Below are 19,012 nucleotides of genomic sequence, written 5' to 3' on the forward strand. Positions count from 1 at the left end.
CATGCCTGCTTGAGTCCAGTTCAGCAATCTTTGAGATCCTTATCTGCCCATTCACCATCACATAGTCCGATAAACACACACACACACACAAAAAAACTTGACATTAACTTTCTGGGACTATTGAAGAGCTTTCAAACACTGGTTTTGTAATTTTATACCCCATCTTGATTTCATATATGCATTTTTAAGCAAGTATTTACATGGTGCAAGTGTTGCTAGGAAAAATATCGTCTCTAGTGACAGAATCGCAGTTAAGCTCCTAATTCTGACACCTCACTGTGTGAAACAGGCGTCCAGAAGGAGTCAAGGTGTTTTCAGTGGTGTTTGCCATTTGGCATGTGGTATCTAAAGGGCCGTTCACAGTTAATGGACAGGGATGTGGCACTTCTTCGCCGCCTCAACAACAGTTCTGACTGCTTTGGACGGCCAATTAGCAGTGCTGTCTCAAACATTACACTATAGCGCCAAGTTGAAAAGTCAAGATAACCAGCACTCAGCGAGAGTCTTTCCTTTCAAAAGATTTGGTTATGAATGCTTCTTCATTATGTTTCTGTTTAATGTTTTCATGAATTTTAAATGTCAATCTCTTTCTCTCTCTTACAGAAATAGAGGCGAAGGAGGCATGTACATGGCTGAGGGCTGCAGGTTTTCCACAGTATGCTCAGCTTTATGAAGGTGGGACCCTTGACTTTCCAACATCACCCATTCCTGACTAAAGGACATTGCGTTACAGTGGCCAGTTATGCCTTGTTAGCGTGCATTTGTCTAAAATTGTGGTTTTGGTTAGAGACTTGTGACTAGTGTTTAGTGCACATGCTCATCATGCCATTTCCCATTCCAGTTCCCCCATCTTCTCCCTATCATTTCCTATCCTCCCAATAAAGTGGCAAAAGGCTAAATAGGTCCAGTGATGTCTTAATCTTCATAATATTCTTCTTTGAGTGGAAATTTTTACTCTGTAAAATTGAAAATGTGATCAGCATCACAATTTACCGTTAAATTCAGCACTCCAAAATGTTCTTGCTCAAAAAAAAACAACCTTTTTATTATTTTATTAATGAAAGCCACTGTCATATACAACTCATACAGGAACATACATACAGTATGTCAGATAACGACACACCTCAGGTGTCCAACATCGCACACTTTTTGACCTACTGACTCCTGCCATTGTGCCATGAGAGAGGCATGTTATCGGTTTCAGAAATCTGAAGTGTGTGACCAACTGTCATGATTGCCCCACTATAGATAAGAGAGCCAGTACAGTAAGGACAAGGTCTTCAGGAAGACAATAAAATAATTATGTTATCACTTTCTCACTTGTACAGACTCACGTACATTCAAGTTGTTTGGTCTTGAAAGTTTGGTCAAAAAAATTGAATGAATGATTATTAAAAACGTTGGTAATAACGACAGTCTGGGCTCTCAGAGGGTTGCTGAGCACCTATTGTGATTCCAACACCCCCTTCCTACACACACATACACCTCCCACTGTTGAGCGCTGCAGTATTGCAGCTGTGTTTGTTTGGCTGGCTAAGATGTACTTCCTCTACCTTTTCAACACTGGAGGAGGGGAGGTTTGTGTGTGTGTGTGTGTGTGTGTGGGGGGGGGGGGGGTAGAGGGAAGGGGATAGAGGGAAGGCACACATTCCACTTGCTGCCAACACCCCCCTTGCACACATGCACTTCAGTCTGTTGATTGGGTCTCCATCCTTTTTATATTAAATGTATTTTTAATTCATTTCTGTTTTCTCTTTCTCTTTCAGATGGTCGGTTTCCAATTGAGATTTCATCAGTTACCAGAGATCATGACTTCTTGGATCAAGATGCTATAGAAGCCTTGTGCAGGTGAGACACACATTTACCCAAAGGATTATTTTGTCATATTTAGCTCATTTATAGACACAGTTTTTTTCCCAATTTTCCCATTCCCATGGCTCTAAAACTGTTTATGATACAATGTTAAGACTAGAAAAAATCTAAACATTTTAATTTTAAACATACTTTGTCAGGCTTTAATAATGAGCTGATTTTTATCATTTGCAGAGTTCAGTTTTATATATAAACTGACTCATCTTAGAATAATTTAAAGAAAGAAAGAGAAAGTGCAGGACTTAGTGTCTTCACTCCAAGAATGGTCCATCAGAGACCAGCTGGAGCTCACAGACATCTGGAGGCCATTTTCTGGTGCCAGCCCCCCAATGCAGACAAACACACATTCCCCCCTAACTCAGGGTCACATGACACCAACCAGGTGGCTTCTGGGATAAGCTTTCCATCTCTTTTGTTGTATTGTTGTCGCCACTCCAGATTTCTACCTCCTTTTTTCTTTCTTCCTTTTTAATTCTCTGTCCGTCTGTCTTCCTCCTTAATCTGAAGTTTATCCCTCAGCAGCTCATTATCGGGCTTGGCTCCCACCTCTCTCATCCTCTTCTCATGTTTTTCTATCTCAGTCTGTATCTCTATCTCTTGCTTACCCCTCTCTGCCCCCTCCTCTCTTTCTGTCTCTGTCCATGGTTTTGACTCTGCAAAATCTGTTTGTAGGCTAATGACTGGATTTAGCCTTTGTTTGCAACCCCATGGTTCTTTTCAAGGTATCTGCTTAAAAGACTGTCACAGTTTCACTCATTAATCTGTATGTGTGTGTGTATTGCAGGAGACTGAACACCCTAAACAAGTGCGCTCTTATGAGATTAGAGATCACCCCTCAAAGAAAGAGAGTAAGTGTCTTGTCAGAAATCCCTTTCTCTTTATTTTGTTAAATCATTTCACTTGCCACCCTCTTACTTTCTTTTGTCCAGTCAAAGATCCTAAATGTATGTAACTCATGTTTGCTTTTTGTGTCAGTTAATTATAAAGAATGTCTCAAGGGCAGTCTGAATGGCTTTTATGTCCAAATGAAGGGCTTTCGTTAGCTCCTCTCCTTATGATTTCCTTTGCTCCTGTTTGTCATGTTTTCTCACCATACATCCTAAAACCCCCCTCCATACCGTAAAAGGAAGAAAATGCACAATCTGCCTTCGGTTGTTGGTCACTCTGTCAGTGTGGTTTAAGAGTGAGTGTGTATAGTCTAAGACTGCCCCAAAGCAATGACTCAAACTACATGCAGGTCGAGAATGCAACAACAAACAATCCAACTATGCAATCACAACAGGGAGCTTAGGAAGATAACCGTCATGTCTGACTGCAGCTTCTTTTTCTGCTCTTAACATTTGTAAGTCTGAACAATGGCAGCCTTGTCAAGTGTGCGTCCTGTTAAGAAAGCTGATGACCCGTTAGTGTCATCTTGTGTTGATGGAGTCAGAGGTAGAGGTCAGGAGATGACTTGAGGAAGTGATCTGCCTTTTTCAAACATACAAGCAGAAACCATCCCTGGAATGCATTGATCTGTTCAGGTGGCCTCTGTAGGGTCCTCCTCTGTTCCTCATCTTCCTGTCCATGCAGCTTATTTTAAAGTGAAAACAGTCTTTTTGAATTAATAGTGGATTTTCTGGTGGCCAGTGAAGGAACGTTGCACACCAGATCTTCGTTCCTTCTGATCAAAGGCTTGCCCTCAGGGACTATAAAATAACAACCCAAGTTTTACGAACTTTCGTTGCCTCCGTTATTATGAACCGTGAAGGAGACACCTCTGGATCCCGCAACCCCCTGTTAACCGGCCAACTAGTTTTGCTTTTGCTGATTAGTTAGGGCTCCAGGACTGTTCTAGTCTGATCTACAGCAAGTCTGTTCTACAGCTAAACTGAGATCCACTAACTCAACCCGGGGTGTTAACTTATCAACTAGTTCTATATTCCAGAATCCACTAAATTAACTCCTTAATCTCTCTTGGAAATGTTATAATTATTTAAGACTATTTTAACAGGTTGATTGATTTGTAGAGATCATGCTTTGCCAGACACATACATGTAGCTCTAAAATATGTTCACCTCCCATCCAACCCCTTTGTCCAGGATTCACATCACAGGATACATGGTTCTTCAGGCTTGCTTGAAGTGATTGCATTGATGGGGGATGGGACCAGACATGCCCTCTCAGGCTGGGGTGTGAACCCTGAGAGCTGGCCTGGAATTTTGTGTCCACCACCCCCTTTCTTCCATCCCTACCACCCTTAGGGAGGAGATAGATTAACCAAAGTAAAGCAGAGAGGGGGAATGGTGAACATGTGACTGTGCTCTGACATGACTAAGCCCACTACAATACAATCTTTTTCCTTTAGTGGACACTGGTTTCATGCATATGACACCTTATCAAGCCCAAGAGGCTTGTTAGAGTGAGCAAAATGATACCTCAAAATAATTAAGGGAATAAATGATACAATTGTGACACTAAATCACTTCCTGCAGTAAGAAAGGCTCTCTGATTTAGGTTCATAGTACTTGTCTTTACTTTTACAAATGTGACAATAACACTAATGTCATTAATGTTAATGATTTTAATATGTCACTTTAACTCTCTTCCATATTATTTCAGAGTGAGGACTCTGATGAGGATGAGCCGTGTGCCATAAGTGGCCGTTGGACTTTCCAGCGTGACAGCAAGCGTTGGTCTCGTCTGGACCAGCTGGACCTGGATGTATTCTCCCCTCCAGCTGGAGATACTGGCCCCTTCACTCCCTTCCTTTCCCAAGATGAGCGTTTTGCCAGAGGACCCCTTCTAAAGGAAGGAGTTAATGCTAGTGCTGAGAGCATTTTAACGGATCTAAGTGAGCAGCCAGAGGTGGGTTCTCTGCATAGCGCTGGTAGTGGAGGTCGAGGTGGGTCCCTGAGTACCACCGTACCATCCAGTCCTGCAACAACCATCTCCAATGTTAACACAGCCACCACAACCAGGGCGAGCTCAGTTGCTAGTGTTTGCTCCTCTGGAACGTCGGGCGCCAATGAAGACTCCCTGTCTGATGGGCTTCCATCGCCGCTGGAACGCGGTAGCTTTGCATTTGATCTAAAACCAAGCTTGATAAGTAGTGGTGCTGAAAAAAGCACACGTTCAAGAGCAAAGAGCTTCTTGAAGCGCATGGAAAGCTTGCGGCTACGCACCAGCAGCAATGCAGCCTCCAAGCGCAAGAAGAAGGGTGTAGCTGGGCAAGGCAGGCTTGAGATCAGTGGGCCAGTGCTGAAAGAGGGTCTTGACGAAGACAAACTGCGACGCCTCAACTGTGTGGACATTGCAACTCTGGATCGCAATGCAAACCGAAACATCTCCTATTCAACGCAGACAAGCAGTGGGAGTGCAGGGAGTAGCCAGTCAGAGGCCAGCAGTGGGAGTGCTGTAAGTACGCCCAGTCCGGTCTCAAGAGCACGTAGTCACAGCACAGCAGCTGGGTCCACCAAGAGAGGTGGTATGTACCTGGAAGGCTTCGACCCATTTAATTTCGTTGTGCTGCAACCTTCGGTAGACCAAGAAGGAAAGCAGAACCACCAGACCCAAAGTAAGAGGATGGAGCCCAGCTCAACTGCCGAGAACAATCGACGCAACCGTCAGAGTTCAGATAATAGACAGATAGAGGAAGAAGAGAGTCGAGAAGAGGAAGGAGGTGTAATCTTCTTTTATTTGCCTGAAGGCCACAAGCCTGGCACTTTTCCTAAAGCACTTGCAGATGGAGGATCCTATCGTAGTGGCGACAACAACTTAATTCGGCGCCCACCCCGGAGGGGCTCTGCCACCTCACTAGACAGTCGATTGAGTGTCTATGATAATGTTCCTTTCTCAGAAGTGGGAGATGATGAAGACGAAGCAGAAGGAGAGGATGAGCCAAAACTTGAGGACGTGTTGGAGCGAGTCAGTGGCCTGCAGCAACTGGTCAATGCCTGGTCAGAAACAGGAACTGGGGAAGAAGAGGAGGATGAAGAGGAAGAGGAAGGGGATTCAGATTCAGCCCTTGATTCTGCATCTCCTTGTCCATCATCCCCACTGCAGAACCACTTAGAAGAGACAGAGAATGGCAGTGACCAAGACAGCACTGGAAACCCGCTAGCAGAAAGGGATGAGACACTCAGCTCACGTGAAAGATGTGACTCTGGTGTGGGAGCATCACTTACACGAGCCAACAGGTGAAACTCTTACACACACTGAGTAATCTATGAGACAGAGATTTCTTATGTTTTCTTATTGGCAGTTCTACCAAAACCAATCATGTAGTAATTTAGAGCTTTGGCAAAACTCTATGGAAAACTATCATGGCAATAAAGCACGCTGAATTAAGGGAAAGGGAGGGAGAGAGCATGTCAGAACGGCTCTCCTTACATAACAAGGGACTTGAAGGATACAGAATCCTAGTGGAATGTACCACAGGAATTCTAACCCCCACCTGGTGATAGAGGCCTTGATTAATCTCTGTTATCTACAGCTGATCCTTTAGCTTGTGTTTATGTGTGTATACACAATATGAGTAAGTCAAGGTACTCTTTCGGTATACTTGTGAGAGTGAATGTTGTGTTACCATAATAAATTATGTGTGGTTTATGACTTGCAGTTTATAAACACTAATTTATATTTGTCTATAATGTCTATGTTTTGAACATTTTGTGATTGCTTGAGCTTGGTTAGGTGTAACTTTTGTGTGAATGTTTATGTTACAGACCTCAGAAACTGCGCTGGCCAAGTTTCCAGATCTCCCACAGGCCAAGTCTGTCGTCAAGAGTGCTACAAGTTGGATGTCAGTCAGTTTTGCAGATGAACCTCCTCCAGAAATACAGCCTGCTCAAACTGACTGCTCTACTGGAGAGATACACACCGACCAACAAGCTTGGCTTCAGCTGGTGAGGACACAGATAAATATGAATACACATCATAAATACACTCTATCTATCTATCTATCTATCTATCTATCTATCTATCTATCTATCTATCTATCTATCTATCTATCTATCTATCTATCTATCTATCTATCTATCTATCTATCTATCTATCTGTCTGTCTGTCTGTCTGTCTGTCTGTCTGTCTGTCTCTTTTACGCTTTTCCCATCTCTTTTACGCTTTTCCCTTTTCCCTTTTCCCTGCTTTCCTTGCTCATTGGGGTTTGGCATTGCTGTGGATTTGCAGTTCGGTAAATTATCTGTTCCTGTTATTAGTGTTCACTTACACACACTTGCACATCACCACATATAAAATAAGATATTTCAGTGTGTGAAACCACCATACATCATGATAGTGACAAACCTGCTATTCAGCACCTAAGAGACATACACACTTACAAATGCACAGACAAAAACAACCTGCCACATGGATGTCCACACATATGTTTGTTCCATTATATCCCTTCCACTGCTCAGAGCCATTGTCTGCTGTCACAGTGTTTATCCTTTTGTCTGTAAAGGTGGAAACAGCTTTTAGTGCCCCCCCCATACACTTGCAAACCAGCATCCTGTTGCTCATGTGTGCCTCTGAACACTTGTGTAATATTGATGACATTTTTTAAAATCTGCCTTTGTTTGGTATGAATGTACTATTATAGAGATATGACTTGACATTTATTGACATTTAAATTACTACTTTAACTTAGTACTTGGTTATAAGCTTCTTTTATCAAGTATCTGTGTAGCACGATAAAACAGCACTTCACTGTTTGTAATGTCAGTTTGAATTTATATATACATTTTTGTGTGCTTTACAGGGCTGTTCCCAAGTTTATGAAGCGGATCAAGGTTCGAGACTATAAAGACAGGAGTGTGTTTGGTGTTCCACTGCAGGTGATAGTTCAAAGGAGCGGACAACCCCTGCCTCAGAGTATTCAGCAAGCCATGCGTTACCTACGGAGCCAATGCCTCGACCAGGTGAGAGATGACAGACGTGCACATATGCAAGTACGCACATGTCCAAACATATGCTTCAAAGCATACAGAAGGTTTCACAAACACGTCATAGCATACCCAACTTTGGTTTGTTCAGTGGTATATTCAGTCCTCTGTAGAAAAACAACAGTCTAAATATTTGTTATTAAAAAGCTGCAAAGAGAAAAATAATGTCTGGTCAAGGTCATAACCTAGTTAAATGATCCCTATTTAAACAGCTGTTTAGTTGTATATCCCCTGCTGTGTTGCTACATGCAACAAGGCCATATTTAAGCACAAGACATCTGTTGTTTTCTCACCACATACTTGAGTTCAACACTCTCAGTCTAGGTTTGCATGTAGCAAAATATGCCTAAATGTCCTGGTTCCATATATCCACTAGTTACATATTACCACAGTTAGTCACATGGTTGAAATTCCTTTCCAAAGGTGTTTGTGAGAAAGCAAGTGATCTATGGACTCTCTGGTGTCAGATAGGAAGACTACTTGGCAAGTTACATAATAGTTACAATTTTAGATATTTCCAGGCTTCATAACTTATGTTATGTAAGAAGTGGTAGGGAGTTTTCCTAAAGATGTCTTTCCTGTATTTGGGAAATTCACGGTCACAGTGGTAATCCATCTATTTAGCTGTCAGTTTGAAAATGAAAGAGAGCATTCAAATGAATAAGGGAATATAATTTGAAGCGCCTGCATTTAAAGACATTTTGCATTTCAGTAGCAACTTCAAAACATAATTGGGCGTAAATGCAATTGCAAAGTGTTTTTTACAATTTATACTAAATGTCTAACCATCTTTCTTTACAGGTGGGGTTGTTTAGGAAATCAGGGGTGAAGTCACGTATCCAAGCCCTTCGCCAAATGAACGAATCATGTGGTGCTGGTGGGGGCGGAGTCAACTACGAGGGCCAATCAGCTTATGACGTGGCCGACATGCTAAAGCAGTATTTCCGAGACCTTCCGGAGCCTCTGCTTACCAGCAAACTGTCTGATACCTTTCTGCAAATATATCAATGTAAGAACATGCATAGAATTCACTTTCACTTTCTACATTGTTTTGTAGAAGACCACACACTTGCACTGACATATGCCTGAACAAAATGTACTCACAAACATTGATATCTTGTTTTTTGAAACAAGAACTCAAACATTAAAAGAACAAGGCATTTCATATCCAGAGGGCAACTCACAACTACACAAAGACTGTACTATACTGTAGATGCTTGTTCTTGGATGGGTGAAGAAATCTAAACAAGTTCAGGAAATAGCTGTCAATTGACGTTTTGGCACCTATAAATCAGAATGTGAATCAGTGCCAGCACCAAGTTGTAACTCACAAGCGGTCTAGTGTGTACTTACCACAGCTATTTCACAGCACACAAACTCTCTAATATGTGTGTGTGCTCACCAGAAAAATATGAGAATCTTGAACAACTCCAAACACGTACAGCAAACCATCCATAAATTAGTCTGTTGATGATGGTACAAGCATACGAAATTGTGTCTGGTATTGAGCCAAAAAAAATGTCCATTAATTTTTATTTATCAATGTTCCATTTAGAAAATGTAACGAGAATGTAATAGAATTTTATAGACTACTCTAATGTAAATTAAGAGGTCTGTCGGCCATGTGTCAAAAAATCACAGTGATTATTCCATTTGTAGTGAACAGAACATGATATTATATTGATACTGTGATATTATAGTACATTGTTCTTGCTTGGACAGGCTCACAATAAGCAGCATTATAACTCCAGTCTTTCAGGAAAATAACTTGATTATAGTGGTGTTTTACCCCAACTAAAATTACGAAGAAAACAACCAGCACAAATATGTCCTCTCAAACACTATAACTGACCCCAACCACAAGAGAGGTCTCAATCCCACACAGAAAAGCAAGGGTTTGTGTGTGCCTGTTTTGTGTTCACACAGGGTCTTTCATTCCCAAGGGTGGAAATAACAGACATCATCTGACGGACACTCACACACAATCCATACATGACATTTCAGTTCAATCAATCCATCCTTTGCTGTTCGAAAGCCGCTTTTTCAGTGGCATATTACAACACATTGCAGATATGCTGAATATAGAGATTGTGCGGTTTGAATGGGCTAGATTCTTCTGTCAGTCCAGTTGGTTTATATTGTTTATTTCTGAAGTTTGACCACCCCTCCCTGATCAGGACTAACTCCCTTCCTTCCTTCCTTCTCTGAATGACATAATGAAAAAGGATAGTGTTGTGGGTGTATTGATTGTATTAACTGTTTAGCTATTTTTAGATTAAAATGTGAAAAAAGGGAACTCGCACTGCGTCGAATGACGCTTTGGGGAACGCCTCAGGCGTGACAGGTGTCTGAAATCACTATCATATCACGGCAATCACATTGACTGGCGACAGCCGCTGACTCTCAAGAGAGGAGGTCCCGCTCGGGTCCCGCTCATGCTGAAAAAAAAAAATCGCCTTGAGAGGGGTGTAATCGAGGGTGAGCTGCAGGTGGGTGATGAAAGTTTTTCTATAAAAAAGAGAACTTAGTCCGGCAGCGAGTGGGTTGCTGGGTTCGGGCAGCTTAGTGGCCGCTTGTTATCAGTTCAGCTGGCCTTAGCTATGGAGTATGCGGACTCCTGGGTCTGGTCAGACGGTCGTAGGCCTCTCGTGAGGCCTCCCAGTTAGATCAGCCCTTAGGCCTTCTCAGTGTTTTGAAACTCAAACGCTGGGTAGATCCGTGGATCGAGCAGAGAAACACCCCTCGCTGGCAAGGGTTGTAAGTGCTATGCTGAGTCATGCTCTCCGGGATACCCCATCTCTGAGATCTAAGCCGAGTGGTTAACTGTCAGCTTTGCAGTCCCTTGGGTTGGATGCCTTATCTAAAGGCAAGTCTCCAGAGGCTCTGTCTTCGGACAAACATTGTTGGTCAATGTAAGTGACGCCAGGTCAGGCCTTCCTGGTGGCATATGTTCTCCTGAATAGTGATTGGCTGGGGCTCCTTCGGGTTCCCTAGCCACATTCCCTAGAAGGGACCCCTTCGAAATTTGAAGCTGTGGTCCTAGGCCCTGTTCTCAGGGAACAAAGGTTACAGTCGTAACCTGAGACGTTTTGATGATTAAGATGCAATTTGGTCGATCGGATCACAAGTAGATTAAAACCTGGTGTTTTAATTTGTCTCTTTTGTCCACTTTTAACCACTTCTGTCTTGATTTCTTCAAGGGGAGGGTCTATGTATGGGCTTTTTCAGATCTTTGTGTTTGAAATCAGGAATGGTCAGAGAACATTGTGCTTGGTATGTTTTTTCGTCTTCAAACCAAACTTGGGTCTCCAGACGACAAATCTAGTCTGGCTAGCACGCTTCCCATATTTTTACATATTAGGTCAGTAGGCGGTGTTTTGCCGCTGCTTGAACACATTCGACCACATGAGCGTTTATACTACAAAAGTAATCCGTTCGAATGCGTTTTCGACCACCTCTGGAAGTGGTCGAAAGTGGACAATATCATAACATTCCATTTACGCCTGCATTTAGCATCTTCCACTTGTGATCCGATCGACCAATCATACACTGTTCGGAGTAAACTAATGAAACAACTCTGTCGTTTTCAGATGTTCCCAAAGAGCAGCGTCTGCAGGCAGTGAGGGCTGCCGTGTTGCTTTTACCGGACGAGAACCGCGAGGCTCTGCAGACTTTGTTGTGCTTCCTGAGTGATGTAACAGCCAGCGTGGGTGAAAACCAGATGACCTGCACTAACCTGGCTGTGTGTTTGGCACCCTCTCTTTTCCACCTCAACACACTGCGGAGAGAGAGCTCCTCACCCAGGTGCGTGTGTGTGTGTGTAGCCTGTTAACAGACTTCACATAGATCTGCTCATCTTTTTAATTGCAAACTGCATATTTGGCATGCGACTACTTCAAACCCTTAAACCATGCAGTTATACTCCATCTCGCTTGAAAAACCGCCCTACAAAAACAGGAAACTAGGGAAGAATAGGTTAAAAAAAGAGAGATGACTTGCGTAAGGCTTTGAATGCCCGCTGCACTTAAAAATGTAGCATTACATTTTAGCCGTCACACCCAGATTAGATAAGTGCTTTCATCAAACATAATTTTTAATATTCCTTTTAATGTGTTTTCCTTATCACAGGGTCATGAACAGAAAGAACACCTTGGGAAAACCAGACCAAAGGGACTTGAACGAGAATCTGGCGGCCACACATGGCTTAGCACATATGATACAGGAGTGCAGAAAACTCTTCCTGGTGAGCATGACTTTATCTTTGAGTGCATTTTGTCCAACAGAAACACAAACACATATGTGTAAAAAAAAAAAAACACAGACAAAACTTTCATCTCTCACGCATATCAATGTTATCAAAGCCGTGTCAGTAACAGTTTAAAACTGGTGGTCTTATCACTCTGCACCAGATGTGTCTCTCTGTCATATGCTGCTCAGATAAAAAGACAAATGCACTGTCGTTTAACGTGCAGACGCTCACGCTACAGCAATTCAACACATCTGCTAACAAAACAGAATCCAAAAACCCCTGAATTTATTTAAGTTAAGATTAATGCAGATGTTACGCAATGACCAATCCTTCCTAATTGCCCATACAAACACTCATAAATGCATACAGAATAAGCAGCCATGGTTACAGCTAGTGTTGTTTTTCTATCAGTGGGAATTGTAGAAAACTTGAAGTAAATAAATAACTAACCCCTGGCCACAAGCAGCAGGTTTTTAGCAAATATTTTAGCAACGTACACATACATAGACAGACACATTCCATTTTAGTACCTATTTAGAGGTCAGGAAGGAAGTTCTTAACTGGATAAGTTTAAAATAATGAAAGTCAGAAGAAGTTGAAAACCATAAGAAATTAAATTTTGCATCCGACTGAAATGAAGTCCACAAAGCAGCATTGTCTTGTAATGTTCACCTACACACTTGCACAATTTTTAAACCATGTGCCACTGTTTTTCCTGAGCAGATCATAACAAACTCCATTATTAAGTTAAGCTGATTATGTGGAGCCTTTTACATAAGAAAATAACTCAATTTCGGGCTATTAGCAAAAGTTATTTTCTTCTTAATGGGCTATTTATAGAGAGCGAATCATTCAGAATGAGTAACAGAAAGATAGCATCTTGTATTAAAGGTCTTCCGCCCCTAAATCTGATGAGGAAGGTCTGGCCGCGCTCGTAATGCTTTTTGCTGTACGCAGATAACAAGTTTATCTCAACAAAACGCTGGAAAAGGACAAGAACCATGAAATGATAAACATCACCAGTCAGGCAGGAAAAAGACAGAGAGCAGGACAGGACACGCACAAAAACACGCACAAAGGGCATTTTGGGCTGGACAACACACACACACACACAAACAGGATGAGCCACTTCCAGTTACAAATAAATCACTCTTGTCACTTCTCTTCCCTTCACATTCACATATTTTAGACTGACAAAACTAGTATACTACACTGTGAAAAAAGATTTTTATTAAACAAAGATTAATATAGTACGTTTTACAAGAAAATATAAAAAAATTCACATATAATTCAGTGTTACTTGCCGTTTTTTTGTGATTGTTTGTGAAATTTACTTATTTCTGAATTAAAATTGTTTTTACACCATTTTTTTTTTTTTTTTCACTGTACAACCATTATCATAATTTGTCATTAGTAATGTAAAATTGAGCTTACGATGTTCACTCTCTGCTGCTTGCTCCCATAGGTGAATTAATGTGTTGATTTGCATGTTATGAACTAGTCATGAGTTTCTCTTTTAATTAATTTTGTTCTCTATAAAACATCCCTGCTGAAAAGACTAGCTTGTATATGTTTTTTGTTAGCCGGACCCTAAAATGGGTTGCTGGTGTGCTGGTTTCAACATCTTAACTAGCATGATGTGTTTCATCACAAAGATCATGCTGATCTCAGATTTGCTGGTGAACATTATGGTTATGCTGGCCTAACAGCACCAAACCAGCCTGGACCAGCATGAAAAAGCCTGGATTGCTTTCAGGGGTTTATTAGTTTAATAATACCTTATTTTTCTTTCAGATCCCAGAAGAGATGTCACGCTGTAGGAACTCGTACGTGGAGCAGGGCTTGAGTCCCATGCGAATGGAGGTGTTGGTGGAAGACTGTGGGTCCTGTAGCTACCAAAGTCTGCTCAAAGACAGTATTGATGCCCTGCTTAAAGAAGCCAAGGACAAATTCAAAGGTTATGACAGCTGCTCGACTCCAGAGAACGCCGAGCTTGCATATAAGAAGGTAAGGGAACTTTATAAATGCACACCCTTTTCGAGTCACATTTCATGTTCAAGCTCCCTTCCTTCCTTTGCTCATTTTCTTGCTTTTGCCTAATGGAAAAGCTGTCTTTTTTTCCCTTACATCACCTTTTTCATGTGAAAGTGTCTTTTCCCAGCTCTGTTTTGGCCTAGAGCCCATCATGACATCAGTTTGTCGGTTGTTCTAGCACTTCACACCAACCAAAATACACTTGTGTTCATCACAGTTTTCACTCAGCCTAGTTCCCTTGTCTTTGGACATTATTTGATGTACCCATAAAGCAGGGGTATCCAAACCTGCTCCTGAAGGACCACTAACCTACAGAGTTAAGCTCAAATCCTAATTAAACACGTTGAACCAGTTAAACAAGTTCTTCAGGATAAGTAGAGACTTTCAGGCAAGTGTGTTGGAGATAAATTCTGCAGGACATTGACTCTCCAAGAGCGAGATTGGACACCCCCGCAATGAATCAGTATAGAATCCTCTGAGCTACCTATAGAATTGCACGTTTTTGGATGAAATCACAATTAGGAGTAATATCATACGTGTTAAGTATTGTGCTGGAACTGTTAATGACCATATAGCATCATCTTTCACGACAGGTTCAGGACGGGTCGTCTTTGCGGCAGTGGAAAGTGTGCGTGGACGTGCCTGCGCCGGCTGAGGACTTGTTGCAGCGGATTCTGCGGGAACAGGAACACTGGGATGAGGACCTGTTAGAGTGCAGGACTGTGGAGGCACTAGAGCATAACACAGAAGTCTATCAGTACGTCAGGAACTCCATGGCGCCCCATCCGCCAAGAGATCACGTGGTGCTCAGGTGATTAGAAACACAACGTTTTTCATGCTACAATTATAATTGAAATTAGAATCCGAAGATTTCTTTTGTGTTCATAAAAATCCTACGTTTTTCTTTAATTTTTAATTTTTTTGTGTTTCAGGTCGTGGGTGACAGACTTGCCCAAGGGAGTGTGTGCTTTGGTGTGTGTGTCGGTGGATCATGAGAGTGCAGCGGCGCTGGGTGTTCGTGCTAACGTTCTGACCTCTCGCTATTACATCGAACCCTGCGGATCCAACAAGAGCCGTCTCACACACATTTCCAGAATAGACTACAGGTGAGGAAAGGAACCTCAATATCTCCTCAGAACATATATATATATATATATATATATATATATATAATATTTTAATTCTATTTTTAAGGAATTATTAGGATGAGGTAGAATTTTGTGTAAATCCTACAAAAAAAAATGTATTATATAAAATCTAATATTTATCTAATATCTAATATATATGATAATTAGTTAATAATTAATTAGATTAATTAGTTATATTTATTTATAGTATTATATTTAATAATACTAATAATTATTATTAATGAAATATTTATTTATACTAATTATTATATTTTAAATTAAAATGTGTATTATATAAATTAAATATTTAAATTATAAAATGATATATGTACCAATTATTTTATTTGTTTTATTTTTTATATATACAATGAAATGAAAATATATCTTATTTTCAAATTAGATATTTATTTATAATAATTGTAATTATTTAATTAAAATAAATTTAAAATGAATAAATAAATAATATGCAATATATTATTTTTATTTTTATTAAATTCAATATTTAGTACTATGAATATAAAACAATATATTTTTTATAAAAAATAATTATGGAATTTTTTTAAAATTCAATATTTATTCCAAATATTTTAATTAAATACAATGACGTGTAAAGGACTTCATCACTGACATACTTTTTTTTTCTGTGATTTTAGGGGTCGTTGCCCTGAATGGTACAATAAGCTGTATGGCCACCTGTGTGCTGCAGAGGTGGTGAGGATACGAGACTCCTTCACCTGCCTGGACAAATAAACACACACACACACACACACACACCTGGTGTGCACTTTGACGTTTCATTTCACCTCTCAACAAACTCTTGCATTAGAGAGGAAGATGATTTTAAACTCCCTTAACACACGATCTGAGCCCTTAGATGATACGGACTGTCAACTGTGCCGAAATCAACAAGCTACATTGGTCAAAGTTCTTGCCATTTTGATTGCCATCAAATGACAAGCCTGAAAGACTGGAAATAGGCGTTCCTGCTGCTATGACATCATCATCCTTGACGTCACAACGCTTGACCTTGTTACTGAATATGTCATAGGGTGACTACATGAGATGGGAGGTGCTTTTGCTTCTGAGAAGCAAGTATGTGTGTGTGTATTTTTGAATGACTGTGGAAGTGAGCATATGAATAGCGTGTCTGATGTTTATGTGTGTGTATTATTGACAAATGAGACATATTCTATGCACTGGCACCCGCTGCAATACAGTGTTTATATCTATTCCTGTGTGCGTCACTGTTACATAGTATCTGCAAAGCTGTGTACAGTGCTTACAGAGAATGGACAGATGGATGAATGGATGGACATGACATGTTTGTCTATAGACAAGACAGAAGGTGGTGGCTGGCACACCTTTGAAAGGAAGACAGGAAATGTGTGATGGAGAAAACGACTAGTGCATGTAGACACTTAAACAGCAGAAGGATCCAACAGCACCAAAACCAAAGCTGAGACCAATATACCGATGGACCAATTCTTCAGGATTCCACACAGAACTCCAAAGAAGAACATTAATACAGTTTACTCACCCTGAGGCCTGTGATTGGTCGAGATCAGTGCTGCAAACCAATGAAATTCATGTGAGCTCAACAGTTTGGGCCATTTAACATCTCGAGTCCTGGGAAAAGAGCGTGAAAAGGATAGGAAAAGCTTTTTGTTTGGGTTGGATGTTCAGGTTTGATTATAGGGGCTACCAAGCCAATGTCAGAGGATGGTAGAGAATGTATGAGGAGAAGTGATGTCTGTTTGTTTTTGTCAGTGTTAACCAGAAATGAAGTAAAAGTCTAAAATTGTAACAAAGCTTGCATTTACACTTAAATATAGCCAGGCCTGCGGTCACACAGCAGATCAGAGTAGGAGTGCTGAAATCATCCAACAGAGTTCTTTCTGACGTGATGAGTCCAGTATTCCTATTGAGGCGCTTTATGACTGACGGTCCTGGGTTTGATGTCTCGATTTATTACTACTTACGTGCCTGTCCACGGCGGTGTATCATAAACGTGTGTAAATTAAGCGTATGCTGCCAAACAGAGAATAACGCATGACAATGACAGTTAATTTAAACGCCTCTGTATTTATATCACTCATATCGTGTTTTTGTATGTATCTTATTTTATTGTAAATGTTACACTCTAAGTTACAGAAATGAGAAAGTTGTTTATCTTTTTTATTATTAATGTTATTTCTGTACAGATTAATCATGGTCAAAATGCACTATTAAATGTATTAAAACAGCATGAATGGCTTCCATCTATGATGCGTTTGTGTTCAATGATTGATGTTCGACTTTCACTCATATTTAAATGTTTGACAAATTTCTGCACAGTTGTGTTCAGCACTCACATTATTAATCTCAAATTGATACTAAACTTGCATTAAAACAGTGAATTGCAAATGAATTGAAAATATAAATACTTTTCCTAAAAGAATTTAAAAAACTGGCCAAGGTAATAGATAGTATGAGATGAACAATATTTAAAAAAATTAAATGATTAATTGACCTGATGATATTGATTGACATAATTTATAAAAAAAAATATATTTATAATATTATTTATAAATAATAACAAACAAATGCACTTAAGTGAACTAAATATACTGTATGTACCAATACTGACATATTTATTTAATTTATTTTTTAAATGGTACAGAGTTGTTGAATTCATACAGGTGTTGTAAGTATTTTATGATTACGTGTTCATTTAAACTATTTGAAAATTATAAATATTCTCATAATTGACATTCCTAGTGACCACTATGGTAACATTTTAGTTTTAGGGTCCAACTATCACTAACTAGTTGCATATAACTAGGATATTGGCTGATGATTTGTACTTATAAAGCACATATTAATGCATTGGTCTGCATGACCATATTCTACATCCCTTGATCCAATCCAATACCTTAACTTAACTAGCTGTTAATAAGCAGTAATTAGGAGTTTATTGAGGCAGAATTATAGTAAATAGTTAATAGTAAGAACTGGACCTTAATCTAAAGTGTGACCACATTACTAATAACTTTTTTACTAAAGCCAACACCAATGTTTGAGAAGAAAATGTCAGTGTCTAGTCTCAAGGGAGTGAACCAGCTGTGTGGCTGGTGATCTCAGCATCTGCTTACATAATGCATCTATACCGCTCAAACAAAGAGGGAATTGTCATTGCAAAACCTGCAAGCTGAGGCCAGACTCAAAGTCATACCAGCTAGAGAAATCTGTCACCTTTACACCCTTAACACTTCCAGCAATCTGATTTCCAAGAAAGGCAAATAGGCTAACACCTCTTATGGAGTCACATTTTATGAACCAATCCATCAAAAAAAAAAAAAAAAAAAAAAAAAAATGCTTTTCTGGGAACTGAAAAACAAGCCAGGAAAGGACAGATAAGATGTGTGTGAAGAAAGTTGGGAGAGAGAGAGAGAGATTTCAGAGTTTTCCATCTTTCTTCTGAGAATGAGCTAGAGGAGAGTTCCCACATTGATAAATGATAGTGTGTTAATGTGAAAGAGGGAAAGCAGGACAACACATTCCTCCAGATTGTGTATGTTTATGACCGCTTCAATTTAGTTCGCCACATGTGAGCTGTCTGACAGGAAAACAGTGTAGAACAAGGGCAATAATATGGATGATGAAACAATAATTTATTGAATGTGTCATTTATTCTTGTCAGTATTTTTTTTTTCTGTGCTTAATGAAGCAGCACTTGAGCTATTTCTTAAATATCAGCAGTTACGATTAGGCTATTTAGAACATGATGTATTAGGCATTATGAATTCAATATGAGAATAAATAACCTT

The 19,012-nt window shown here is 40.1% G+C and overlaps 1 protein-coding gene across 3 annotated transcripts in view; it reads left to right on the forward strand.

Moving 5' to 3' along the window:
• dlc1 (DLC1 Rho GTPase activating protein) overlaps positions 1-17,468 on the forward strand; it is a 134,095-nt gene extending 116,627 nt beyond the window's left edge. For all 3 annotated transcript variants that reach the window (XM_084402152.1, XM_084402153.1, XM_084402154.1), the window contains 13 exons: positions 604-675; positions 1,767-1,848; positions 2,657-2,720; positions 4,474-6,050; positions 6,579-6,758; positions 7,613-7,772; positions 8,598-8,805; positions 11,387-11,600; positions 11,925-12,039; positions 13,840-14,052; positions 14,673-14,890; positions 15,012-15,185; positions 15,860-17,468. In XM_084402152.1, coding sequence (XP_084258278.1) covers positions 604-675; positions 1,767-1,848; positions 2,657-2,720; positions 4,474-6,050; positions 6,579-6,758; positions 7,613-7,772; positions 8,598-8,805; positions 11,387-11,600; positions 11,925-12,039; positions 13,840-14,052; positions 14,673-14,890; positions 15,012-15,185; positions 15,860-15,956 — 3,374 coding nt within the window. In that variant the 3' untranslated portion in view covers positions 15,957-17,468. The remainder of the gene's footprint in view (positions 1-603; positions 676-1,766; positions 1,849-2,656; positions 2,721-4,473; positions 6,051-6,578; positions 6,759-7,612; positions 7,773-8,597; positions 8,806-11,386; positions 11,601-11,924; positions 12,040-13,839; positions 14,053-14,672; positions 14,891-15,011; positions 15,186-15,859) is intronic.
• The last annotated feature ends 1,544 nt before the right edge of the window (positions 17,469-19,012 follow it).

This window comes from Rutilus rutilus, assembly GCF_951802725.1.
Source record: "Rutilus rutilus genome assembly, chromosome: 2".
Taxonomy (NCBI): domain Eukaryota; kingdom Metazoa; phylum Chordata; class Actinopteri; order Cypriniformes; family Leuciscidae; genus Rutilus; species Rutilus rutilus.